This window comes from Lycium barbarum, chromosome 2, assembly GCF_019175385.1.
Source record: "Lycium barbarum isolate Lr01 chromosome 2, ASM1917538v2, whole genome shotgun sequence".
NCBI classification, from domain to species: Eukaryota; Viridiplantae; Streptophyta; class Magnoliopsida; order Solanales; family Solanaceae; genus Lycium; species Lycium barbarum.
Window position 1 is genome coordinate 137,713,834 of NC_083338.1, and position 27,556 is coordinate 137,741,389.

The 27,556-nt window shown below is 35.5% G+C and overlaps 3 protein-coding genes and 1 pseudogene across 5 annotated transcripts; 2 read left to right on the forward strand and 2 right to left on the reverse strand.

The window, feature by feature from the left end:
• Window positions 1–795: 795 nt before the first annotated feature.
• LOC132627507 (probable carbohydrate esterase At4g34215) lies at window positions 796–3,894 on the forward strand. 2 transcript variants are annotated; one of them, XM_060342890.1, is made up of 3 exons: window positions 796–1,801; window positions 3,073–3,301; window positions 3,470–3,894. In XM_060342890.1, exons 1-3 carry the CDS (start codon window positions 1,184–1,186, stop codon window positions 3,490–3,492), a joined length of 870 nt encoding a protein of 289 aa, XP_060198873.1. In that variant the 5' UTR covers window positions 796–1,183; the 3' UTR covers window positions 3,493–3,894. The 2 variants fall into 2 exon arrangements, with proteins under 2 accessions (XP_060198873.1, XP_060198872.1); XM_060342889.1 differs by having other exon boundaries at window positions 802–1,801; window positions 3,073–3,894.
• A 2,382-nt stretch (window positions 3,895–6,276) lies between these two features.
• Window positions 6,277–15,685, reverse strand: LOC132627506 (synaptonemal complex protein 1-like). Of its 2 annotated transcripts, XM_060342888.1 has the most exons (19): window positions 14,621–15,681; window positions 14,478–14,527; window positions 13,876–14,083; window positions 13,662–13,787; window positions 13,398–13,496; window positions 11,639–12,315; window positions 11,310–11,558; window positions 11,092–11,220; window positions 10,939–11,007; window positions 10,751–10,861; window positions 9,792–9,899; window positions 9,592–9,702; window positions 9,442–9,525; window positions 8,490–8,579; window positions 8,293–8,391; window positions 7,953–8,039; window positions 7,762–7,824; window positions 7,261–7,364; window positions 6,277–6,722 (listed from the first exon to the last, which is right to left on the reverse strand). In XM_060342888.1, the coding sequence occupies exons 1-18, from the start codon at window positions 14,772–14,774 to the stop codon at window positions 7,263–7,265; spliced, it is 2,616 nt and encodes an 871-aa protein (XP_060198871.1). In that variant the 5' UTR covers window positions 14,775–15,681; the 3' UTR covers window positions 6,277–6,722; window positions 7,261–7,262. The 2 variants fall into 2 exon arrangements, 1 of the variants encoding a protein (XP_060198871.1); XR_009577890.1 differs by lacking the exons at window positions 6,277–6,722; window positions 7,261–7,364; window positions 7,762–7,824 and having other exon boundaries at window positions 8,293–8,411; window positions 14,621–15,685.
• A 991-nt stretch (window positions 15,686–16,676) lies between these two features.
• On the forward strand, window positions 16,677–24,306 carry LOC132627509 (probable mitochondrial adenine nucleotide transporter BTL3). The gene is made up of 4 exons (XM_060342892.1): window positions 16,677–17,244; window positions 20,791–21,094; window positions 22,951–23,418; window positions 23,989–24,306. Exons 1-4 carry the CDS (start codon window positions 16,829–16,831, stop codon window positions 24,055–24,057), a joined length of 1,257 nt encoding a protein of 418 aa, XP_060198875.1. The 5' UTR covers window positions 16,677–16,828; the 3' UTR covers window positions 24,058–24,306.
• A 1,393-nt stretch (window positions 24,307–25,699) lies between these two features.
• LOC132629001 (uncharacterized) overlaps window positions 25,700–27,556 on the reverse strand; it is a 24,806-nt pseudogene continuing 22,949 nt past the window's right edge.

The window sequence follows — 27,556 nt, forward strand, 5'->3', positions numbered from 1 at the left end:
GATGCAGTGAGTAGTTGAGAACTAAGATTTGATCGAAGTACTGCAGATTTTTTGAAAGTTTTGTATGATGTTATGGTTAATTAGGTGGTGTTCTTTTTGTGGATAAATTTTTGGAGAAAGAATGTTCAAATCTTCGTTATCTAGCATGAGAATATTTTTTTCGCCGTGGAATTTATTCCTGATTAGTTAGATTGAGTGGTGGATAATGCTTCTGTATTTGTATGTTGTAGCAATAGATTGCATTTGCTTTAATTTTCTATTTCCATTTCGCTTGTGCAAGTAATTTGTGTTGGATAGATAAGATTCCTTCATCCTTAAATCGAAAATTTCGGGTGCGAGCTCTGAATATGGAAAAAAAGGGAGCGCTTTGCCACTTAAATGACCTCATCTAGTCGGGGTTTTATTGCGGAGATCGGACATCGGGCGGAAAACCAAAAAGAAGTAACTCTCATGTGCTGTTTACTTCCAATTGAATGCTTTCTCTGAATAGAACTCGAGTCTAGAAAGGGGTTCGCCCGTAAAAATGAAGGAGGAACTTTTTTTGTTTATTATAATTATAAAGATCTTGTTTCTATCTCATACGTATATTCTTTTCCCTCGAGTATTAGTAAAGTTAGTAGGGTTAAAGATAGTTATTTTTCTTCACTTTTTTTCTCCTTTTTTTGGGATAGGTACTGCAAGTAAAGTTGCAATCTCTTTTTTTTTTTTTTTGGGGGGGGGGGGGGATGTTTGGAGGGGCATCTAGTTCCAGCTGATGTGGATTACAGTAATTGTGCATATGTTGGCTTTACTTTTGTTGCGTTCTTTTAAAAGGAAGGAAAAGACACCTAGATCAATGTTAAGAGTCACTTTTTAATACTATGATATGGAAATGAAAGTGATCATCAAGGACAATGATGATACAAAGTGCCCAAATGCTTAATGGGTGGAATTGACATATGGTTAGATGCGGAAACTTGAACAGCTAAAGAGTTTGTCACCTAGTCTTAATCAACGGCTGATAAATAAAAGTAGTAGTAGGTTGGAATCAATAAATAAGTCTTATACAGTTGTAATAAAGAAATCAACACATCTTTGCGTAAAGAATGGGCCAGTAGTACTCCACCCTGCCCTTCCTATATTCTTTCCTATGGAGATATCACTTGTTTGATGTCTCAATTTTGCCTTAAATTTCAAGAAAACAATGATCCCCTTTCTTTGGTTAATACTTCTAACACACATTAGATGGGTGAATACAGCAGATCTAGCAAATGTTCCACCTTCACAGGTCCAAAACATATTCATATTAGCCGGACAAAGCAACATGTCCGGCCGAGGTGGTGTCATTAACCATGGCCAAAATGGCATAGTTAATGAAACATGGGATGGTGTAATCCCACCAGAGTGTCAATCCAATCCAAACATCCTCAGACTCAGTGCAGGACTTACATGGGTTGAAGCTCAAGAACCACTTCACCAAGACATAGATTTGGGTAAAGTTTGTGGGGTTGGACCAGGAATGTCATTTGCCAATTCAGTTCTTAAGAGAGATCCAAGTATTGGAGTTATTGGTTTGGTCCCTTGTGCTATTGGAGGAACAAATATTAGTGAATGGGCTCGTGGGGGTGTACTGTATAATCATATGATAAGGAGAACAGAGGCTGCTTTGCAAGGTGGTGGGAAACTTCAAGCTTTGCTGTGGTACCAAGGTGAGAGTGATACTCAGACTCTTGAGGATGCCAAATTGTACAAATTTAGATTGAAGAGATTATTCAAGAATGTGCTCCGTGATCTACAGTCTCCTACATTGCCTGTGATTCAGGTAATTGAAAAGAAAATATCTTTAGTCATTCAAACACTAGTCGGCAGAAATATACTCTCTTCACCCTCTTTTTAGTTGTCCAGTTTGCAGTTTGCACTTCCTATATGAATTAATGTGTATTTTACAAAGGGAAAAGGGTCAAAAATGCCCCTATGCTTTGGGGAAAAAGGTTAAAAATATTCTCCGTTACAAATTTGGGTAAAAAATACTCTTTCCGTCATTAAAGTTTTCAAATATGGATCTTTACGGAAATCCCCAAATCTCTCAAAATAAACCAATTTCATTTTTAAACCCGCTCCATTTAAACCCGACCCAACTACATAAAAAATTCATGTGCGACCAACTTGTTCTCGAGTCCTACATCTGGAGCCACTAGGCACAGGAGCGGGTAATCCATATGGTTTTTTTTATTTAGTTGAGTCGGGTTTAGATGGAGCGGGTTTAAAAATGAAATCGGGTTAGGTTGGGGATTTTCGTTAAGATAGGGGTATATTTGAAAACTTTAATGACGGGAGGAGTATTTTTTACCCAAATTTATAACGGATGATATTTTTAGCCCTTTTTCCAAAGTAGAGGTGTATTTTTGACCCTTTTTTCCCTTTTACAAAACTATCCTTATTAAAAGTATTTCGGAAATCTAAATTTGATTACTCATACCCCAATTAGTTTGGAAATGACTAGTTAATGAGAAGGTGTACAAAAATATTATTGATTTGTTAAAATGAACAAGTAAAAATAAAAATTATATATTGGACACATAAAAGACAACATAGGGAGTATTGCTCTTTCGGTCAAAAAATAGGACAATTAGTATTTTGGGGTGAAAAAGTATTCTACCACTAGGAGTAATTCTTTTTTTGTTTTTTGAAAAATTTAAAATATTTTTATTATAAAAATTATAACTTAAAGTACATCTTAGTTTTTAATCAATACTTTTAAGTAAGCATCTACGTAAGTAGTTAATTATTGAATTAAGACGGGAAATAAGTGATTAGACTTTCAGTATCTTTTTTTTTTTCTTTCCAATTTCTAGGACGGGGGACTACCATATACCATGTTTTGGTTAGTCTTTATTCTTGTACCACATGAAAATTTAAGGTGGCCTAGAATGGTTGCTCTCTTTCTTTTTCATTAATTATAAACCCAAGTTGCTTTTAGGAGTTCAAATTCTATCCTGTGCAACGCTTTTTAATGTCATTATTGGAGTTAGTTATGAGTGGTCCACATATTTATTGAGGCAAAAATTTGAATAATTTGGCTTATTTTATTAGGTGGCATTGGCATCATCTCTAGGACCTTACAGGGAGCAGGTTAGAAAAGCTCAACTGGGTATTAATCTTCCAAATGTAAGAACTGTTGATGCCAAAGGGCTTCCTGTGGGGATGGATTATGTGCACATCACAACACTAGCACAAGTCCATCTTGGGCAGATGTTAGCTGATGCCTTTCTTCAAACTCAAACTACTCAGGCTGTTCTTCTCCCTATTCAGACAGTAACTAGTAATGCCCCCAAAAGTTGCTCAAATTTTGTTTTGGATCTTCTACTTAGTCCATTTAGATAATGCAGATTGCAGATATCAGAAATTTATTCGCGGGATCAAGATCCAACCCGTCTATGGTTGCATCAAACCTACCAAATTAACAAGTTGTTTAATATATTGTTCACAGGGGTACAAAATTTTTATAGGTAGATGATACTCATCAAACTTAAGAGAAGGCCAAACATATCCCAAGTGGGCGCGCAGAAGTGGAATCTGCTTGGTTGCACTCTATTCACTCCGTTCAATTATATTCTTTCAAAAGGCAAAGCCAAAGATTTATTTCATGTTTCATAAAGCTCAAGTCTTGATGATGCATATCTCACTCGCACACATAGTATATATGTTAAATAACTATTTATTTCATGATTTAACTTGATGGTTGATGCTATATTGAATGTATGGCACTGAAATTGTAAAATGGCCTTATGCTTCAGCTTCTCCCTGGAATTATGCTGGGGAATAAAAAAGTTGATAATATAGTCAAACATCTCTATAATTGTCATTCCTTATAACAACATTTCAATATAACGTCCTGATTTTCTTCGAAACTAATTTTTCATGTTATATTTTACTTCTTTATAACAACATTCTACGTTAAACAACAATGACTTTCATTATAGCGGTACACTCTTTGTAAAATTACATTTTTATAACAGCCACACTCAAATATTATGTAATAATATTTTGTAAGAAATATATTATGTATAGAAATAAAATATTAAGATATGTATGGTAATAATCAGGAGAAAGCTATTGAATTCCTTTTTGCTAAAAGTTTAGATAATAATTTTCGTCAATTCAAGCGTTCTAGTGGAATTTACTAAACAACCTACAATAGTAGAATATTTACATCAAACTTGAAATATTTAGATTTTCAATTAATTTTAAATGCATTTGTTCCTTAGATTTTAATTCTTTATCGGTACAGTACAACTAGTTATGTATTTATTAGTCACTTTAGTTTTTAATTAGTGAAATATGAAAATTAATTGAGATTTTAAAATTAACAAGTATTTTGTTTTCGTTTAAAAAATACAGAAAAATAAAGTTTTGCCTATTTATTTATAACAGCTAAATGAGATCCAAACATCAAATTTCAGTATACATATATGACATCACCTCACTATAGCATCATGAAATCTTCGAATAAACGCTGCCATTATAGAGAGGTTATACAGGGAGATGGGGATATCGACGACGATGTTTCACATCGTATTGGTGCAGGGTGGATGAAATGGAGGCGAGCCTCCGGAGTGCTGTGTGATAAGAAAGTGTCACCAAAACTTAAAGGCAAGTTCTACAAAGTGGTGGTTAGACCGACTTTATTGTACGGGGCGGAGTGTTGGCCAGTCAAGAAATTTCACGTTCAGAAGATGAAAGTCGCGGAAATGCGAATGTTGCGGTGGATGTGTGGGCACACTAGGAGGGATATAATTAGGAATGAAGATATCTGAGACAAGGTGGGAGTGACATCGGTGGAGGACAAGATGGGGGAAGCGAGTCTGAGATGGTTTGGACATGTGAAGAGGAGAGACACAGATGCTCCAGTGCGGAGGTTGGCTATGGACGGTTTCAGGAGAGGCAAACGGAGGCCGAAGAAGTATTGAGGAGAGGTGATTAGACAGGGAATGACACAGTTTCAGCTCACCGAGGACATGACCTTAGATAGGAGGTTGTGGAGGACTCAGATTAGGATAGAAGGCTAGGTGGCTTATCCTTTCACCATAGTAGTTGTAGTTCTGCTCATTTGTTTATTGCCATTTGATTTCTGCATTTGATTGCTGCTTATATTTGTTGGGCCGTTGTACTTTGGTTATCTTATTTATTTATAGTAGTTAATGCTCCTTTCTTTCCGGACTGTTCTACCATGACTTTCTCGCTTTTGTTATTCCTTGTTTTCATATTGTTTTCGATATGCTTGGCCCTATCTGACCTTTTGTCTTGTTTTACTCTCTTGAGCCGAGGGTCTTTCGGAAACAGCCGCCCTACCTTTCAAGGTGGGGGTTAGGTCTGCGTACACTCTACCCTCCCCAGACCCCACATGGAGAGATTATGAGCCCGTTTGGATTGACTTATAAGTTGTTTTCAGCTTTTTTGAGTGTTTGGCTGACCAGCTTAAAGCCATTTTGTGCATAAAATAAGCCCAAAATAATTGGGCCCATTTGGCTTAACTTATCTAAAGCAGCTTATAAGCTGTTCCAAAAAAAAAAGTTAGCCTACCCCAACTTATTTCTTTTTGGCTTATAAGCTGTTTTCAGCTTATAAGCTACTTATTTTAAGCCCATCCAAACAGGCTCTATACTGGGCTTGTTGTTGACTGTAATAGGTATTGGCTGATGCTGCTAACTTTCCTAGAAGATACATTATTATCCGTTTGTCACTTCCTCCGAGAGATCATTTGCTTTTGCTTACTACTCGCTTAGTCCATTTTATGTGATATCACGATTTAGAGTGCAATGATCAAATTATATAATTTTCAGTCCGAATTCGGATATAAAATCTATAAAGTTTTTATATTTAGAAACTATATAAAAAATACTATAAATCATAATAATTAACGATTCAAAAAATTTTAAAAATTTATGAAATAATAGCAATAAAAAAAAACGTGACACTCCAAATAATAATTGTCACTTGAAGTGGGACAAAGATAATAGTTTAATAAAATTGTAAGGACCCACAATGCTCCCGAACAAGGAAACATGATTCACGTTATGTGTTAATGCAAATCGAATCGTTTTCAGATGGCCACATAGGCATGGGTATTGAAATATATGTGCTAGTAGTACTATATCTTTTTTCATTACCACCGCAAATGCATTGTGGTAAATTCCCCCTGTCGGTGGGCATGAGTAAACGGCAGTACTTTTCAGATGAATATAAAATCAGTACAACACAATATATATATTCAACAATCATAAGGGAGAGGAGAAGTTTAAGTCCCAAGTATCTTTATTTCTTAATGGTGCAACTCCAATAGAGGCATTTGTGACCGCGAACGAGGATGCTTTCTATACATTGTCCAATTACATCTCAAGAAAGTGGGGTAGTTGAGTGATTGGCAACGGTCAAGAGTTAAAGCTTATACAGTTTCGAAGCACATAACAAAAAATATATGCAGTTCTACGCAGCTAGTGACTTTACACTGGTGCAGTTCCTCTCCAGTCGAGCTCTAATCACGTAATTTCCCCCACAGTTTCTTCGCATACTAATTGCAGTGGTATACACACTTCATTTTTTCCCGACAAAAAAAAAAAAAAAAACATAATTCCTTTCTATATAGGAAACAGTCAAATCTATGCCTACCATCAAAGAATCAGCCAAATCTTTACAGGTCACAGTTCACTTCAGATAAGCATTCTGGAGTAGTACTTCTTCACCTGAGAAAGGATAAAATTAATATTTAAGAGTTTTGCCAAATAATAGTGGGAAAGACACTTATAAAAGCAAGAAACTAAACAAGGATGTGAGGCATGTGGAAGAAAGACCAAGGCAGTACAGATATAAGATTAAGATATAACAGCAGGAAGGGAATCAGATTACATTCGACACTCCTGATAAAGCTGCAAAAGCACATAATTAATTACTCTTTTATTCTTCTTCTAACAAGTTATAAGAAATGTCTGATGAAAACTGTGCATGCTGAATCGGGGGTGGGGTTATTCAATGCAGAGGAGGGCTGATTGATAGTGTACAGCGCAGTTACGACCGCTAGACGGCACATTATTATTTCTGAAAGGTTTCTGCAATCACAATAAAATAAAACTTCATTCTTGCTTATAACAAGTGAAAAATGTTTGCTCAAACCTCTGTGTTCTCTCGCTATCTTTAGAAAGACAAATTATTTAATGCACTGGGAGCTGATTGATAGTGTAAAAGTTTATTTATCAGATATGCAATCAGAATGACTAATAGTACCTCTAATCAAATGCATACGGATCATCAGCATATGGATTCAAAGATCCTTCTGAGAACAAATCACCTATGTTTGCAGGTTTTGGATGACCTCCTCCTTTTATACCCTGTGCCAAAATTAAGTAGTGGATGTTAGAACAAGTTGAGCTCAAGTATGGAGATTTGTTTGTCCCTCGTTACTCTTTTAGCTAGTTAAGCTCTCAAGGCACCACCCATCAAGGAGACGTGCTATTTTCTTAGATTAAGGCACGAAGGACCATGAATGGGAAGTGAAAACATAACAGGTCAAAAAGTGGTTCATATCCTGATAACGTCTCTAGGGGTCTTGATTTTGGTGTCACTTCTTTATCGTGCTTTAATGGGCCCTTTCATAATACAGCAATATAAAGGTTAAACTTATCTAAACACCAGCAGAGTCGCAAAATGACAGGTAGTAACTTCGATGTACTGGAATCTGGTAATGATGGCAAGTGAACAGAAAGCAGGTAAATGAATGAGTCATACCCCGATAACCTCTCTGGGAGTCTTAACCTTTGGTGTCCTTCTCTTCTTGTGCTTTGATGGATCCTTTCATAATACAGTAACATAAAAGTTAGACTCATCATATACATTGGCAGGCCAGCAGTCTAGTAACTGGCATACTGGAATCAGGCAACGAAGTCCAGCAATGCTGTTAAGAATTCGATTTTACATACATCAAACATGACTGTGCTTTTTGTTTTCCTTCGTTTCGTAATTGTTCTGCCATTTGTGGTTTCAACTTCATATGCATGATGGGTCACCTGAAATTTACGAAGTTAGGAAGTTCAGTGAGATAGGACATGTAGACCAATGCAGGTGTCTGTCGATATAAACTGAAAAGGCAAAATGCTGAATTAACCATCCAGATCTTAGAAAGGTATCTCCAGCGAAGGGTGATGAAATCAGAGTGTAAGCATTCTACAGAACCAAGTGCTACTTACTCTCAAACTAATTTTGCAGAAAGCTAATTAAGCCGAACTGTTTGGTTACCGATAACTGCAGTTAGCCACTTACCTTCCTACTATGTGTGGCCAGACTTCCTGTATTCACTTGCTCCACTTTCCTCAACAAATTTGATACAGGTGTTTGACTTCCTACCAGATGATGTGAATCCTACCAAAACATTGAAATAGCTAAGCTAAGATCAGCATGCTAGTTTAGAAAATTGAAAGGAAACCAGAATGATTTGTTGCTTTGCATGTTATGTTTACCACATCCTTAGCTTCCGCTCTCTCAGGTGCAAGCTGACCCCTTTTGTGACTATCAGGTTGGTTTCTTTTGGTCACCGAGCCAGAGTAGTTCTGCGAATTTCACAAATTTTCAGCAATGATGGTTGAAGTTAGGTTTATTAAACAAATTGGCTGTATTTAACGCGTTCAGAATCCCCTATAAGTAGCAATCAAATTGATCCTTCCACATATCTTTCAGTTCAGATCAGAAATATAACAAGTTGTCAAAAACTCTATCATAGGTTAAGTTTTGGAGTCTTTTTCATTTGTTCGCATGTTGGATCCAGTCATATCAAACGGATCTCAGGGAGACGAGTATAACTAGTTAAACTCAGTGATCAGCATGATACAGATTAGAAGATACAAGTTCAACCACTAAACACAAATAACTTTCTGCAGTTGTAGTGTTACCTAATATGGCTTTACCTTTACCTTTAAAAGGCAAAAAAGTGTTACCTGATATGGGAGAAAACATAATTTATATGTATATATAAATTCAAAACTGATCAATTAGCAGATTTATATGCCAGTGTTTCGACTGTAATGACTTTGTATAGCTATGTGGTTAGATTACTGACAATTAGATAGTTCATTAATCATACCATAATAAGATTTGATAATCAAATTTAACTCCTCATGAAGCATCTATTAAATCAGAAAGGATCCACTAAACTAGTGATTGCAGACAGCAACTGGGTAAAACAACTACACCTCAGTACCAAACAAGTTGGGGTCGGCTATATGAATCCTCACTATGCCATTTAAGCTTAATTCATGTATAAATCTTAAGAAACAGAGAGCAAATATTGTAAGAAAATCACACAACAGAACCTTCTTACAGCAGAGAACAGGAATCTTTCTTCCCTCTTGTGGCAGGGTGTGCAGGGGGGTAAGGTCCGTGCATATATCTAATATTAATGAATACGAGTCAAACCTTCTTTGAAGTCACTTCTTCCTCTTCCGGATTATTTCCCATTACTTTCCACTGCAACTGCAAAAGAGCCCTCTGTTTCTCCTCCTGAGATAAGACATGAATACGGTAAGATAAAAAATCAATGTGAACAGAAAATCAATTAGAACATACTTTAGACTTCTGCATATCCAACTCGTCCTGCAGTCTTCTGCAGTCATCCTCATGCTCAAGTCTCAGAGCTCTTAACTGAGCTTCATGCTCATTCCTCATTGAATTTGTTTTCTGAGATAAATATCACACATCAATGACTAAGGCAATATACATGCAGAATAATGAGCTAAGACACAAAAACTGAGCTTAAAAGAATTTACCTCTCTCAATTCATTTTCATACTGAAGACGGGCACGTTTTAGCTCTTCATTGTGACTGGCAACAAGACTCATTTCCTTCTTGCTGTGCTCCTGCTGAATTTGACATACCTGCGACAAAATGCTTCAGCTATAGGCTAAATGAAGTCTGTTTTCAACATATTCACAAACTTCTATCTTTTAAGCCCAAGAAATGTTGGAGTCTTATCTGAATTACATAGTAGCAAACAGAAGGTTTTATGTTTCTTAGGCAGCATACTTAGCCTAACTGCCCATCTGGATGCATGGTGGGCAAAAGAGAATCCATTACATGTGACAAACGGGATTAGTATAGTAATCTTTTAATTTGTTAGATGATCCTACTAACTGATTGTAAGTTAATTATATCCAACATATTCCTATAGATATTTACATTCTAGCATGAGAAAAGGTTATTTAGGCAATTAAATAGAGTTAAATTTTGGGCAAAGCTGCCTTGAAGAAGGTAACTTCAACAAACGCGCAAATCACATTCAAGTTGCCCGGTCACAATTGTGATTCCAGTTGACAAGCAACTAAAAGAATAATGTTTGAGCATTAAACATCATTTTAAGCCTTGAAAAGCTGTTGCTTAAAAGGATCTAAGCAAGATCCAAAATTCATTTTCATAGAGAATCATGAGAAATCCAATAAATAACCACAATTTTTTAAGATAAAGATCATCATTCTCAAGAGTTTCCCTGCAACCTTAACGAATAAGCGTGAGAATCATGAGAGAATATTGAACTTCAATGCAACTGCAACACTAAAATCTGACAGGAGTCGAACTCTATACACAGAGAAAAAACTGAACTGTGTGCAAAGAATAACTTGGGATGAAGTAGAATATTTAGACTGTCAATTTTGGAATTCATAAGAAATTATAGAAGATTTCATGACCCTAAATAAGTAAACGATAATTGTGCATCCTTTCCTATACATACCAAATTAGCATGTTCTTCCTGTACACGCTTCAAGTTCTGCTTAGATTCTTCTCTGCATTCCAACAGCTTTAACTCACAATTCTTTTCCATCTCTCCAACAATTTTTTCAGCCTGAAGATTAATAAATGAAGTGAAAGGCGATAATATACTTCCATTAGATGTCCTTTAACATAAGAATTATTAGCTACCTTCTCCTTCTCTAGATTGATACTTTCCAACTTCTCCAAGTCGTACCTCCTCCGGATGTCACTGATGGCCTGAGCAAGATCTTACTAGTGTGACTTGTAGGGTAGGAGGAAACACATACAGAGAAAACAACAGAAAAATATTTTAAGGTTAACCTGATCATTTTTCTGAGATAATTCCTTTAAATTCCTAGAAAGTTCTAGCTGTTTGCTTTCTAACATTTGATCACACTGCCTTTTAGATTCTGCGAGCTTGCTTTCAGCAGCAAGCAAAGATGCCTGAATCTGCAACAAGGTGCAAAACTCTAGTCATTTAAACACATTCTACTGGTTATAACTGGATTTGTAGAGCTAAAAGTATCCTTATGAAAAACCTTTTCTCTCTCAGCTTCCCACTCTTTCTCCCTGCCCTGAAGTTCCTGAACAAGCTGATCTTTCTCCTCCAATTTATTGTTAATCTCTGTAACATGCTTCTCCAGTGAATCAACCGTTCCTGTGTAGTTGTCAATTTCCTTGCGTAAGTGATGAATTTCATCTTCCTTTGTCAGCATGTCTGATTGAAGCTTTCTGATATGATCTTTGTTCTCTGTTTCCATCTCGGAGAGTTTCAATGATAAATTTTGCTGCAAGATATCAAAATTGGGCTTGTTATGTTTAATCAGATACTGCTACTAGACATGAATATCTTGTGAGAAGAATTGACCATTTCATTCTCTGAGAGTTTTGAATTTTCTGATAAAGTGACAATATTCTCCTGCAACTTGCTAATCAGCCCTTCCATCTCCATCTTCTTGGAAAGAAGCAGTTCTACTTCAGACTCTAATTTTCTAATTTGATCTTCTGCTAAACGGGATTCTTCAGCGTGCTGCACCATTGCATGTTCTTGCTCTTTCTGAAGTGCAGATAACTTTTCCTTCAGGTCCTTATTAGCCAACTGTAGAGCATTTTTCTCTGATGTAATGCTTGTATATTGATCCAGGAGCTTGCCAAACTTTTGTTGAGCATGCTGAGCCACAAGTTCCCCCTTCTCTCTCATCATTTCAAAACCAGAGTCAAATAAAGCATTAAGCTGAATAATCTTCTCCGCAAAGACAAGACTTTGACTATCCAAATCAGTAAATTTTACCACCATTTCATTCACAAACTCATTAAGGTTCTTTATCTCCTGAAGTGATGTATCTAATTGTTCTGCGAAGTTTCTATTTTTAGATACAAGATCACACTTTTCTTCCTCCAAATTCTTTTTGGTAGTTCTCAAGCCCTCCAGTTCATCTTCTTTTATTCTTGATTCGAGATGTAATTCTTCCAACTTAGACTTCAAATTCTCCACTGCAAGTCCATTAACTGCTACGGTAGCCTGAAACTCCTTGATCATGGCATCTTAAAAAAATTACAAGAAAGTAAAAAGTAAATAAAGGGAGAAAAATATTTGGAACTGAGAAATTACCAAGAGATAAACTTATCACAAAAAATAGAGATGTTTAGATCTATGTCAGTAATAGGACATTTGTGACACAGAATGAAGCATAACAAGAAAAATTTCCCTTACTGATTAACAAGGCAAAAACTCCTAAAGAGCTAACACCTTTTTGGAGAAACTATGTCTCTGAAAAGTTTTATCGTTAAAAGAATCTTAAGGTGCACAGTATGAACTCCAACGGATAGAGAACGTCCAATGACAGATGACCTCAAGTGAATTGTCAAATGAACTGCTTCCAAACACTGCGAACAGTTTCAGTTACAGCGTAACATTAAAAAGAGATGTTATTGTGAAGTGTGTGACCATCTCATCTGAAAAAGCTCAAGCTGTTAGAGAGAGCACACTTTTATTTACTTAATTATCTCTTCAAGCATGCCCCCTCACATGCAGGCTTGATTGTTTTTCATGGGTTAAGCACGTGAATTTTTTTAAAAAGCTAATGGGGGCAGGAAGACTCGAATCCAAGACCTCTGCTTGCTCTGATTCCATAATGAGAAAATAGACTTTGGGCCTAATTCAACCTAAAAAGCTAGCTCATGAGGTGAGGATTTCCTAAGACCATATAAGGAGTCCAAGCATTCCATCCTACAAACAATGTGGGACTCAACAAGTATACTCTCAAAAAAGACTTGAATTTCCCCCCTAGGTTCAAAAGGAGAAACTGTGGGCACTGGTATAGCTACAGACCAGTATAACTATAAGAGCTTTCTTATGTAATTAAGAGCAGTCATGCATAGATTGTTCACAAACAAATCGACCATCTAATAAAAGTGAAATAGAACATGAGCTGCTTAAGTAATTTTTCCAGTGAAGTCCATAGTGAATCCAACCAAAAGGCACTGGCATTTGATAGACAACAGAACTAAAGTAAACAAATAAAAGATAGGAGAGGATCAGCTTGCTGATGCAGACAACAGAACCAATTTTTACGCAACATATGCTATTTCTGGAAAGTTAAAGGTGCAAGCACAGAAGATGTAACCTTTCTCCTCAATTACCCTGCTACTTTTGCTCTGTTCAACCCTGAAATAGTTCTCCATTTTCTCCTTCTCGTTACCAAGTTCATTCAGCTCCCTTGTACCTTTGTCACACCAAAACATGTTAGGCAACTTTAAACATTAGTATCTATCTATATAAAGAAGCATAAATCTCAAGTTATTCAGCAGCAGATACGGTTTCTGACTAGTTTGAAGTTCTCAATTGGGGATAGACTATATTACAAAATAAGGCATTTATATGAACTTACATTTTCTAACAGTTTCTTCAGAAGATTCCAACCTCAAAGAGAGGGCTTTCATGTTGTCTTGTAAGTTATCAATAACAACAGAACTTGCAGATTGTCTCTGTTCAAATGATGCCTTGTCTTTCTCAGCTGTGTAGAGTCAGGTGCACAATCAAAATATATAAATTAAAAAGGCTAGAAAGGATTGTTCCATCAAAGGAAAGTTCAGCTTATATACCATCCTGAACCACACCAGCTAGGTGCTGTAAGGTTTCAGTTAGCTGATCACACAACGTCTTTGTTGAAGAAAATTTAGATTCCAGTCCTTTCCATAGCTTCTCGTCTTCTTTCTGCTTTACTTTCAATTTAGCATTTTCATTGTATGCATTTTGCAACTTTTCTTCTAGCATACGAACATCTTCAGTCAACTTCTTCAATTTAGAGCTCTGTATTATGATGATGCATATTTAGAGAACAAGTGAAATTACTAATTATTGAGTTCAAAATTAAACATGAAACTTAATACAGTAACAGTTATATGAAACCTAATTATTGAGTTCAAAGTTAAACACGAAACCTAATTATTGAGTTCAAATTTAAACATGAAACCTAATTATTGAGTTCAAATTTAAACATGTAACCTAATTATTGAGTTCAAATTTAGACATGAAACCTACACCTGATAACTGAATCTATGGCACATGATACCCACAGAGTAGGGAAGGCATAGAAACACACACACACACACACAAAAGCACAAGCACAAAAAGCGCGCGCGCACACACACACAAAAACACACACACGCATTGGAATTAAATTCGAACAGTTGAACCAATTTACCGCCAATTGCAGATCAGTTTTAGCAGAAGCTTGCTCCTTCACCAATTTCTCTGTTGACGTAAAGAAAAAAAAAATAAGCAATGCATAAGAAAATGTATCCGTTTTTTCAGCAAATTTAAAAACCTAACACATTAAAATACTACCTGCTGTAAGCTTCAAATTCGCAAAACTTCCAGTAGAAACCATATCAGAGCGCGTACTTATGGACATCGGTTTTGCAGCTCCTAAACCAGATCTCGACAGCGATTTGAAGTTATCAAGTCCTTTCATGCCTGATAATCCTAATAATTTGCTCATTCTCTAATCAAACACAAATACTTTCCTAATTCCCTTACATACACGAAGTAGAAACCGTTCAATGTTGATTTTTGTGACCTTGTCGATCACAAAGCGAGGATATTATCAAAAAATCGAAGTGATTAGCTCTGCGAACTTAGATTTCCTACATAGACAATGTAGGAACAGTTAATATGTTGATTTTTATGCCTTAGTCGATCACATAGCACGGATATAAACCCTAGAAATCAAAAAATCGAAGCGATTAGCTCTGTAAACTTAGCTTTCTCACATACACGAAATAGGAACTGTTAGATGTTGATTTTTGTGGCTTTTTCGATCACATAGCACGGATTTAAACCCTAAAAATCGAAGCGATTAGCTCTGCGGACTTAGATTTCCTACATACACGAAGTAGGAACAGTTCGATGTTCATTTTTGTTGCTTTGTAGATCATATAAACCCTAGAAATCGAAAAATCGAATTGCGATTGGATATGTGAACTTAGTTTTTAGTTTTCGTGTTGAGAAAGATACTGTATAGGAGAAGAAGTTTCTAGAGAAGGAATCTCGAAGCGATCGTCTTTTGCAATTCTCTTTCAGTTGAACGTTTCGAGTCTGTGAGAGTGAACATTTGAAATGTGATGGCGCGAAGGGAAATGCGCTATTTATATGTCGGTGGGCCGGGGAGATATTTTGGATGACTTTTTTTTAGAAAGTGGTGGTAGAATTACAATTTGGTCCCTAGAAACGTGTAATTTTATCTTTCGGTTCGTTGATTTTCATTAGCTTCAAAGTTGAAACTGGGGAAGGGAAGGCAAACATAGTGAGATAATTCTATACAAATTTTAGATTTTAGTTTTCTTTTCAACTTTTTCTTGCGAAAATATTTCCATGTCTATATCGAAGAAATTAAGAAAACTTTACCGTAATAAAATTCATGATTAATTTATTATGCAGCGAAACTCTTGACATCATCTATTTGTGGAAAAATGACAATACAAGTGGATTTCGTTTAAGGGAAAAACATATAAATATTTAAATTCATTGGCAGAAGTTGATCAAGTAATTAGGAGGAGAAAGCACCCAGGCCGTCTCAACAACACTGGGGCCTAAAGTCAAATTTTAAATAGTGGCCCTAGCTAATTTTTTAAAAAGGAAAGATCGTCATATATATTTTTTATTTAAAGTCTAATTTTCTAGTTTTTTTTTTGTGCGAAGTCATTAATTACTATTTTATAATTGATGTGTTCTAACAATTCCTTTTCAATTGATAATATAGTTAATCCATTCAATCTCTCTTGAAACATTGTTGGTCTTGGATAAGATTTTATTAATTTTAATTTTGAAAAACTTATTCCGGTTGAGCCAATAGTTTATATATAAAATACATCTTTAAGGAAAAAATAGAGTCCCTTGAGCCACCCTTGACAATACAATGTGTAGTTTAAATAGATAAACTAGATGATATTATCATAGTTTACCTGAAATATCATAATCTCAATATACGAATTACTAGAAATATAATAATTTTCGACTTCACATTATACCAAATAAAAATATATGAAAGCTCTGTAAATACATTACAAGAGATTTTTTTTTTTGTGATTATTGTTCATTTAAAGGTAAGTGCATAGAATATTCTTTTCTCCCAATTTGATTATCCACGTATATTGGATACAATAATTAATCCCAAATGGATAACACTAGTGTTAGGACTAGAGTCTAATTTGCACTAACAACATTACTTATTAAATTGCGGTGTCTCGGCACATCCAGCAGATTTTAGCTATCCAACAGAGAATATGCTACTAAGAATATACTACTAACTACTCTAGAGGCCTGCATTTAAATTTTAATACTAATAATGGTGCTATATATATATATATATATATTTTTTTTTTTTAAATAATGGTACATTGATACCACACAAAAAATAATTAACAAGGCTGAAGCCGCTCATTCAGTACGGCGACATAAGCAAAGCTGACCGCCATTTTTCCTTTCCATTATCCCATTATACACTGTGAATGCCAACAATATTCTTCTTATCTTTAATTTGCTTTAGAATTTAGAATGACAGGACTACATACTATCTGGTTTAAACACTTAGAAAGTCAAAATCTTATAGATAACCCAGATACAATTTTATTCTCTGGTGGATTATTTCTTGACCCATTAATTCCTTCTTCAATTACCACCACCACCACTAATTACCTAAAAATATCATCAATTGATGATTCTAATGAGTTACATTCTCCCATTTGTCGTCGTAGACCAAAAAAGAGTGTTCGTGCTGGTTTTGGGGGTAATTTTTTGTGTTTGAGTTTGTCAGCCAAGAAGAATACAAATTCCAGTGAATGTTTGTTGAATAATGGAGATGTGAGTTCAAAGGTGGAGCCCAGTAAGCGAATTATTGGGTTACGTGGACGTGGTGCGGTTAACACTACTAAACATTTGTGGGCTGGAGCAGTTGCTGCCATGGTGTCAAGGTTAGTGTTATTAGATTTTAATTATAACACTGAAAGCATTCAAAGTTAGTTGTTGGAAATTTGTTGCTGATATATACTAATGTTAGGTGTATTTTTTTGTGGATTTTGTGTTCAAATGTTGTAAGTGCCATTTGGCAAGTTGTGATTGGAATTTGAGATAAGGATAAGACGAAAAAGGAAGCAACTTCAAGTAGAGGAGAGAGTTTTTAATACATTATCTTCCTTGTGAGTTGTGACATAGGAATAATTTGCCTGTGCAAGTTTTGGGTTGAAGAAATAAAGTTTACTGCAGCTTATGTTTTTTTGCTAATTGATGTCATTTTTATCTGTATAGATTGTTGAGTATTCATAATTTCTTAGTACTAGATGGGACCTTTTCTTCTTTCAAGTGGAGTGACATAATACAAGGAAACCCGCTGTTAGGGAGATTACAGATCAAAAAGATCGAATGTAACACAGTCAGAACTCATAAGTACCTACATAAGGGGTATTTTCTTGATAATGAAGAAGAGAAGTAATTATAAATAGAGGTATCCTACTTTCAGGAAAATTAGAACCCAAAATCTCGAGGATTTTAACACCTCAGCGTTGCCACTTTAGCAAGACTTCATTGCTAATGGCGAGAGAGTCTAAATAGTTGGAACAATGCATATGAAATTTATTCATAATCTTACTCATTGATTTTTGGCATTCAAACTAGTTGGGATTAAGCTTAGTTGTTGTTGTATCACTAAAATTGGATATGGTGTTTGCTAGGATCCTTTTGGTTAGACACTGTTTGTGTAGCAATTAATGTGAGATTTAGAGCTGTTTTAGAGACCTCCAACGTAACCTAATTAAAGCAAAAAAGTAATTAGAGGTTTTTATTGGAACGAAATGGGTCTGATATAATGGAACAGATGTAGAGGATATATATAGACGACACCGACTGGTTGACCAATTCGTAGTTGATTGATGATTGATTACTTCTGGTGTTTGCTGAGTAGAGTCATCGCAAGATGCATAACTTCTATACAGAATGAGTAACTCCATAATCGTTTCGGGTCGAGTCAGCAGAATAATGACAAATGCTTTGTAGGAGGGAAAAAAGCGAGAAGTGCTACAGAGAGAGCTTTACTCGTCAATCTCCTCTCATTATAGCCTAGAGGAATTATTACATAGCTGACTTTTTTATTGCTTCCCTGCACTTGATCTCCTACGCAAAATACTTAAACTGTGGTAGGGAATTTACCCATACTACCTTTGAGGTAAAACTACTTGCCATCTGCAGTTGTCCTTCTTTCTTCCTTGTGCACATGTCAGAAGAAAGTACAATGATCAGGGAGCTAGTTGATGAGTTCTTCTAACAATATATGAGGAAATTTTTTTAAATTCTCGAGGACATTGTTTGACCCATGGTTAGGATTCCATTTTCTAGTCTTTTCTTGCTGGTAACTCTTAAGTGGCAGTTAGGAGGTTTCCACGGGGTGCAACTAGCTGTGATGCATTCATATGTTTTGTCCTCATAAATAAGTACAAAAAGACTATTAAGTGTGAACAGAGAGACAAATTAATTTTTTCACAACTAGTTTACCGTAAGAAGAATGTATAAACTGGCTTATTTGTTTAGTGGCAGTCGACTGGCTCTCGTGGTATTTGGTTGTCTGTGAAAGCTTTCAGACCTTTAATCCAGTTGACCCTATCTACACACCGCCATATCTTTGTTTGCACTTGAAAGTTGGAAAGCTAAGAAACAAGGAATGTGCCATGGAGTTTCAAATATATGATAGGGAAAAACTGTGAATATGTGGGAGAAGAGAGTCGATTTTCATTGACAGAAAAAAAGTAATGCAGAGAGACCTGAATTTTCAATATAGGATATGGATAAACTGTGAATATGGAGAAAAAGGCTACAAAAGGGAATGGTTTCCGTAAACTATTATCCACATGTATAAGTGCCGGGAAATGTATGAGTCTTGCTGGATTTATCCTGATATTCTTCTGCCCTGGGATAAGAAGCTATAATGGTTAATCAATAATAAAAATAAAAAGGATTAGGGGCAATATCAAACAAGTCTCAATGTGGACATATTTACTTTAGATATCCAATATCACTATGTTGCCATTATGAATGATAGTGTCATGCGTCTAGTTATGCTTCTGTTGTTGTCTTAAGGTCAAAGCTGTTGATTGAAGCATTAGGATATAGTGTGATGTCTGGTCTTACCTTCTTTTTCTGGATACGGAAAATCCTAACATTGAAGCCCCCAAATCCAGGAGCAAACAATGGCCCTTCCCCTATTTTGTTCCCTTGGTGACTCGAAACCCCAACCTCATGGAGGTAAAGGTTCTTTTTACTAGGCTATCACTCCCTTGTCTTGGGCTTACTTTTCACAACCGAAGGCCTATTTTCTGTTAAGTCGTAACTCATAAATCAATGTTTTAAGGCATGCACAGTCATCCATTTTAAACTTTGAACCCGCTTCACTTTTAGGTTACTCTCCGTTTAGATGAATATTGTGGATTTTCTTGGATTTTGTCACCTTAAACCAAAAGCATCACGTTATTCTTTGACACACTTTTTATACTTCATTCCGACATATAGATGAATCAGAAGTAAGCTTTTACCTGAAAATTTCGACCAGTTACTCATAAAATAATGCATATTTCGACAATGCTATGACCATTTAAAATCATTGTTGTTTAGTGTTATTTCCTTTTTTTTTATTTTTTTTTATTTTTATGCTGGAGGCGGGAGAGGTGGTTTAAATCTTTTGTAAAAGTCAAACAAGATGTTCAAATTGGAAAGAGGAACATCACGTTTTGACCTAAAACAATTATGATCTGAATACTTTCAATAAATCCTTTAATTTGGATTAAGCGTCTAGATATTCCTTATGCTTAAGTTTTAAACTAATTTTTAATCATACTTTTCTGAATACAACGAAGTTAAATTTTGTATTCCTCGAGTTAAAGATATTTTCCTTTTTTTCCTCGTTTCCGTAAGTACATATTTGAAGCTTACATATTGCCTTTATCATCTCTTGCAGTTTTCTGCAATTTGCACCAACATAAAATATTGGAAATGGTTGATATTCAGAAACTGTTCGGAGCTTTATATTGAGGAGAGAGACTTAAGAATAAGGGCTGGTCCACTCATTCCTGGCTAATCAACCCCTTCATTCTTTTTGATTCTCTGTACACTTTTTTTTTTTTTAGTTTCCATACACTTCCAATTCTAAGTTCTTCCTTCCATTTTCTCTCCGACATTTTGATGGCCAGAGTCGACAACTCATGTATGAAGTATGAACTAACGTCATAGCCCAGTTAACTTCTTTATATTTGATTATTTGACATTGTTAAAATAGTTTTGTTTTGATCCTTCTATATACTTTCTGTATTTTAAGTTTGAGATAAATCATGTTTCGAAGTTTCTTCTGAAGTAGTTGACTTCACATAGATCTTGAACTCAGTTTCTGCTTACAATTATCTTTTGCTTCAACTCTGTATGAATAAATCTTGTTGTGGCAGAAACTCATCAAAAGAAAAAAAATCTTGTTGTGGCAGAACTGTTGTTGCTCCACTTGAAAGACTAAAGCTGGAATATATAGTTCGTGGTGAACAGAAGCACCTGTTGGAGCTCATCAAAACAATTGCAGTTACTCAAGGCTTGAGAGGCTTTTGGAAAGGGAACTTGGTCAATATACTTCGTACTGCTCCTTTTAAGGCAGTTAATTTTTGTGCTTTTGACACATACAGAAAGCAACTCCTAAGATTATCAGGAAATGAAGAAACTACTAATGTTGAGCGGTTTGTTGCTGGTGCCGCAGCTGGAGTGACTGCGACAGTGATGTGCTTACCACTGGACACTGTAAGTCATGAGTTATGAGATATGTACTTTTGATATTTATAATATTTAGCTAGGCCCATCGATTGGGTGTATAAGCACATCAAACTGTCAGTGCATTAGTTTTAGCTTTTTGATCCAGCCGTTTACAGAATTGTGAAATTTAATTATTTAAGAACTACTTTTTTCTAGTATACCACTTCTCTATGTAATTGTTTTCTTTCTTTACTGGTAGATTTTATAATCCAAAAATAGCAACAGTAAAGGAGAATAAGTGAGCTCTTTTCTCGTCTTTCGTAAAGCTGCTAATATGTTCCTTATAGTTCTTCCATTCCTTCAATACAATTTCTGGCTCTCAGCCTCTGGCAATCCAAAAAGAGACCTACAATTAACATGTGGAGTTAAAAAGAAAGGTTTCCTACAATTAACATGTGGAGTTATAAAGAAAGGCTTTTTGTCACTATAATCTTATGGTTTTAATTCTGCTAAATTCTAGCTGTTTGTCAGTTTCGTTGATTATAGGTTTCTTCCAGTAGAAAGGAGATCTTTTTGTTAGAGAATTTGATTTGCATCGGAAAGTCAGCAACCAAAAATCAAGAGATCCTTTATATGAGTCAATTAGTTCAGGAATTGAAGGAAAGTAGATTGATATTTTGGATCCATTGTCTTCAAGTGTCCATAATCATGTATTCATCCCATTTTTGATCCATAACTGTCCTAATTCTCCTGTACTTTACAATTGCTGAAAGGAAACATGATAAATTTGGTAGTTACTCTGTTTCTGGTTCATCTGCTGATGAGTTCTATTTATTCAAGCAGGTTTTGCCTCTAAACTTTTTTTTTCTTCATAGTATTTGTTGGTGAGTTGTGGAAGAAGATAGTGGTGTTACAAGGGGAAAGCAAAGTTACTGGCAGAAGAGGACTCAGGAGTTGGGACCTTACTTAGGAAAAGGATTGGAAGGTGGTACAGTGCTTTAGGGAAGCCTTGGGCTGTAGTCAAAGAGGTTGGTGATAAATAGAATCTTATCAACTTCCACAAGATTTAAAGCTTTCCTCGTCCTCAAGCAAACTAACTTTCGAGCAAGAACAAACACTATAAAGCACAAAATTGTGATCATGATTCGAAGACCCTGAAGCACATCCCTTTTTGTTTTTGCTCTTTATTGATATACAAGGTACCGAAAGATAGGAAAACCTTTCGGAATAAAGAATAAAATAAAATTAAGAATCTTAGATTTTTTACTTTTCATTTAGGATTAGACTAAAACTGACTTACTCGGAAAGTTGAGGATTTAATTTTCTTCTATATCAAATAATAGAAGGATCCCACTCTGAAGATGACTTATATGACAGGCAAAAAGCAAATTTCCTGTTTAAAATTTAGTACAGCTGCTATTGATCAGAAACAAAATAAGAAAAAAGATTTAGTTCAGCAGCTCTGTCCGAGAGAAAAACAAGGAAAGAGATGGAATAATAGAGCAATTCTTCCTCCATCCAGGGACCAGCAAAACAAACTGGGTGCTGGACATTGTCTGTTAATGTTAGTAAAGACCAAACTAGTTTCTCCCTTATCTTTCAGTCTGTTAATGTTAATACAGACCACGTGCATGTTTGAACTTGTGCGTGGAATAATATTCTGTCAACCATTAGCATCACGCCTCTGATTTGAAAACGGAAGCAGCTGCGCTGAAGTTTGCATTTCCTTCTTCTGTAAGAATGTGTGATGATCTTCTTTTTAAATAAATATGAATATGTAACGTGTTCACATCAACTGATTTCTTTATTAGATTTGATTATCCTCCTATGGTTCGGGAAGTTGATTTTTCTGTGTCTTCTGCTTTGTTATTTCCAATGTTGCCTGATAATTTAAAGCCTTTCAGGTCCGGACCAAGTTAGTGGCACGGGGTGGAGAAGCCTTGGGTGGTGTCGTTGGAGCTTTCCAACACGTGATCAGAACTGAAGGATTCTTCTCTCTTTATAAGGGACTAGTACCCTCCATTTTGAGTATGGCCCCAGCAGCGGCTGTTTTCTATGGTGTATATGATATATTAAAATCAGCTTATTTGCATTCACCTGAAGGCAGAAAAAGAATTCTGTATATGAAGCAACAGGGGGCAGAGCTCAATGCTTTTGACCAGCTTGAGTTGGGACCTGTGAGGACCTTACTTCATGGTGCTATTGCTGGTGCTTGTGCTGAAGCTGCAACCTATCCATTTGAGGTCATTAGGAGGCAACTTCAATTACAAGGCCGAGCATCAAAACTGAGTTCCTTGGCAACTTGTGCGAAGATCATTGAACATGGAGGTGTTCCAGCTCTATATGCAGGGCTAATTCCTAGTTTACTACAGGTATCAGTACCTCTATAGCTAATCCCTATTGGGAAATGACTTATTTCATTATCAGAAACTGAATAACGATGTTCTTCCCCATTGTCGTGCTCCTCACTACGCATGTGGAATTCACAATATTTCATTAGGTCAAGATAGTTAACTAGAACAAGTATTATCAGACTAGGACAAGTATTATGAGCTATGTTTAACTAAATCTTAAGGCGTAAAGCTTCATCTCCTCTCTTCGAATGAAGAAACTATCTATGAAATGGATATCAAGAGGGGAAACTAAGAGAACAAGATTCTGGGTTGTGGCCTCTCTAGTTTCTGCCTTTTATCTTCCTCTTCAGCGTTTCCCTTCCTTTTATTGGATAGCTCCTATGGCTGACTTTTTCTTTAAATAGCAGAAACAGTACTCCATTTTAGAACTAGAGAGAATATCATATTTCATTTCAGTTGATTCGCATTCTGTGGTTATAATAATCTAAATTCAACCATATCTTGACAGATTGAATTCAATTTCGTCTTTTCAAAGCTCTGTTACTATCAAGACTTCGCATTATCACTTGTCGTGTTCTGAATTTTCAGGTGTTACCTTCAGCCTCCATAAGCTATTTCGTCTACGAGTTCATGAAGATTGTTCTCAAAGTAGAATGAAGGACATCTGTTGCTAAGTAGTGAGGTACAGCAGCATTGTATTACAGTGTTATTCATCACTTTTTGTTAAAGAGGTAGGATCTAGTTTGTTGGACATGAAAGCTAAAATTTCTCTAACACTTGATGAAATTCTTAGCTTAGATTTAGGCTCACAGACTAGACTCTATAGTTTACTCTTCTCTGTCCCAAAAGAAAAAAGTTTGTCAAACACAGGCTGGTGTGCTACTGAAAAAGAAAAGATTTATCAAAGGATGAAGGAGCTATATGAACAAAAACAATGGAGGTAACATCACAATGAGTACTGACATCTTAAAAAATGAAAAATGATCGAAATGAGTACTGACATCTTAAAAAATGAAAAATGAAAATAAGGATACTGTGTTATTGGACAGCGGGTGTCTGTTATCTCTATTTACTTGTGTATCGAATTCTCTAGTTTTCAAGTTGAACCAACGTTTTGGATTCATATCGGCATATTGCACTCATTTTTTTTGGCATTCAAGGGTGTTGGTCTATGGTCGGGTTGAGAACCACGAGTTCTTAGATTCAAACCCTAATTGAGATAAAAACACTTGGTGTTTAATGTATCACAAATTTTTGTTGTTATTATACCAGGAAAATGGGCAATTTCTCCTCCTTTCCTTCCATGTTTCTAAGAAAATGATAAGCTCCTTTTTACTTGCCCACTTTCCCTTTTGCACGCCTCTTAAGAAATCATAAATAAAAGATAAAAAGATATTTTATTATCTTACCTCTATCTCTCTCCAATAAATACATTCTAATCAAAATTGATTATTTTCAAGAACATTTAATACTAAAGGGGAGATGGGAAAGATTTAATTAATTTTATTTTGGTTTTGTAAATGAACAATTAATTTGGACATATATTTTTACAAATGTGGCCTAGTAATATGAGACGAAGGGAGTACTTCATTTATTAATTCTTAAAGAACGTGAAAAGTTAAAAGTGAATAAGTAAAAGTGCACGGAGAAAATAAATGTGTCGGAGAATTAAAATTAAAGTTTATACGTGTATACATGAGAAGAGAATAAATATTCAGTACTATGACATATGTTTACGCGGAATAAAAAAATAGCTGGTTAAAGTGGACAATTTATATAATTTACACGTGGCTTGGTTTAATAAAGTGTGCAGTAGACGTGTGTTTATCAATGAAATAATCCCAAATATAGAGTATAATTTTCAAAGCATTGTGTACATTTAAGTACTGCATTGTTAGTCCACACTTAGCCGCTTATGTATATTAGAAAAATCTTTATCTTGTTTAGTTTTTTCATATTCTCTTGTTAGTGATACAATTACTGTGTGTGGATTTTTTTTTTTTAAGTCTTGTTTGCAATAAAATAAAAGGCAAACATTAGTTGTAAACATGTATAAAAAAACATCTTGATAATACTTTTTTTTTAATTCATATGAATGTTTAACGTCAAATGGATGTATATACTTCTCACTGTCCTTAATTTACAAACAAAATACTTCAATGTCACTAGTTCATGATATGTTTTCAATTTCATGACACATTTCCACATTCATTCATACCAGAAAAAAGAAGAAGCTGGAAAACAGTTTCATACTAACAACGAATTGCTTCTGATTTTAAACGAAATGAATGGAAAAGAAAAGGAAACAGAAGAACAAGAAATATTCGATTTCCAAATCTCATTTTTTTCTTCTTTCTTTTCCTTGAGCTTTTGTTCTTCCCGTTTCTTCTTTTCCTTTCCTTTCCTTTCCTTTTCCTCTTCTTCTTTCCTCTTTTTCTCCCTTTCCTTTTCTTTCTTTTCTTCTTTTTTTCTTTCCCTTCCCTTCTCCTTCTCCTTCTTTTTCTTCTTTCACTCTTTCAATTCTTCCTTTGTCAATTCTCTCTTCACTTTGAAGCACCTCATTACGAAATTATTTATGTTAATTACGTATTTCCTATGTGGTAATTTGGACTTATATATAATTTGCATGGCTCTTTGTTTTACACATTGCCGGCCCTCCGGCTAGTGTTGGCATTTTGTTTTCTAATTCTTGTAATTTATAATGTCAAGTGGTGTCCCTTTTTTCCTTGAGGAAAGTTGCGACGATGAAGTTAACGCTTAAGACACTCAGTGCCATCTCAAAGACAATCTCTTACGACCAACTTTCGAGTTTTTTCATACTGAATGTATTGTGTATGCATCGATAATTGATATGTGTGGTTCCTTAAAAAAGTCATATAGAGCACTAACAAAATTTCAGATGTACTATTTGCCAATACAAAATTTACCAAATATGTTGGACAATATTTCTTCAGAGATATCTTCTCCACTTATTTGTCCAAGGGCCAAAGCAGCCTCTCTAAGGTCTATTGTCCAGAAATCGAAGGGCATATCTTCCTGAATTGACGACTTCAACCTCATGAAAGCCTGCTTGGTTCGAATAAGCTGCTCACATTGCCTCTGGAAATTATAAAACCAGAAATAGCATTCGTTTAGCGAAGAATTGCATTTCTTACTAAAGCCTTGAAATTATGAATGGACTTCAGACAAAGGATGAACTGCCTAAAAAGATGACTTCGTAGAAGACAATAAAACAAAAAAACACAGTACTCAAAAAAATAAAAGCACAGTACTTTTAGTGAAGAATAAAGATACGATGCTCTAGGTTGCAGTGAGACGGCTAGTTCATTGCCCAAAGAATAACCTATCGACAATAGGCAGAAAGAAGCAAATAGGGACTGAGCCCAAAAATTGAAACCAAACAACAGTCTGGCTTCAAAAGTTGGCTATGACATTTCCTTTTTTTTTTTTTTTTTTTATGACAAGGGAACTGCCAGCCGCTACCCTTCGGGTGCGCACAGGGTAAACCCTGCTCTAGTGTAATAGCCCACAAACCACACATGATGTAGACTGCACTGGGTTGGCTGTGACATGACTTTTAGACTAAAATAATAGATTCCCAGGAAAACTAGTGATTTAGGTTGAAGGATTTCCCAAGCAATTCCAAGCTTCTTAGTAGACCAGTTGAGTTGGAAATTTGACAATACTCTTGAAGGGAAACGGACAAAATCACTGGATTTCTGTGCCTAGAGTTGAAGACTGCAGACTAAAACAGTCACACCAACACCTAATGTGTGAAGATATCGATATGTAATATCTAGAACTAACACAGTTGTCCTGTCCTAATACTTTTGAACTTAAAAGCATCTCCATTTTCCTTCTCAAAAACAAAAAGCATCACTATTCATTTGATAACTTTGCACAGCGAAAGATACACAAATTAGAAAATCGCCTGTAATGATTGATGAATTTACATTAGATGTTGAGAAGTATTAATTGACGAGCAGTTTGATAACTTTGCATAGAATCAACGAAAACAACAGCCTATCTATTTGTAACCTCACAAATCCATTTACTTGTGTTTAAGAAAGGAACGGATAAAGATGTAATACAAGAGGATTTTTCAGTTACTAACTCTCATTTCATCAGTCACTCGTCCTCTCATTCCCTGTTTCTC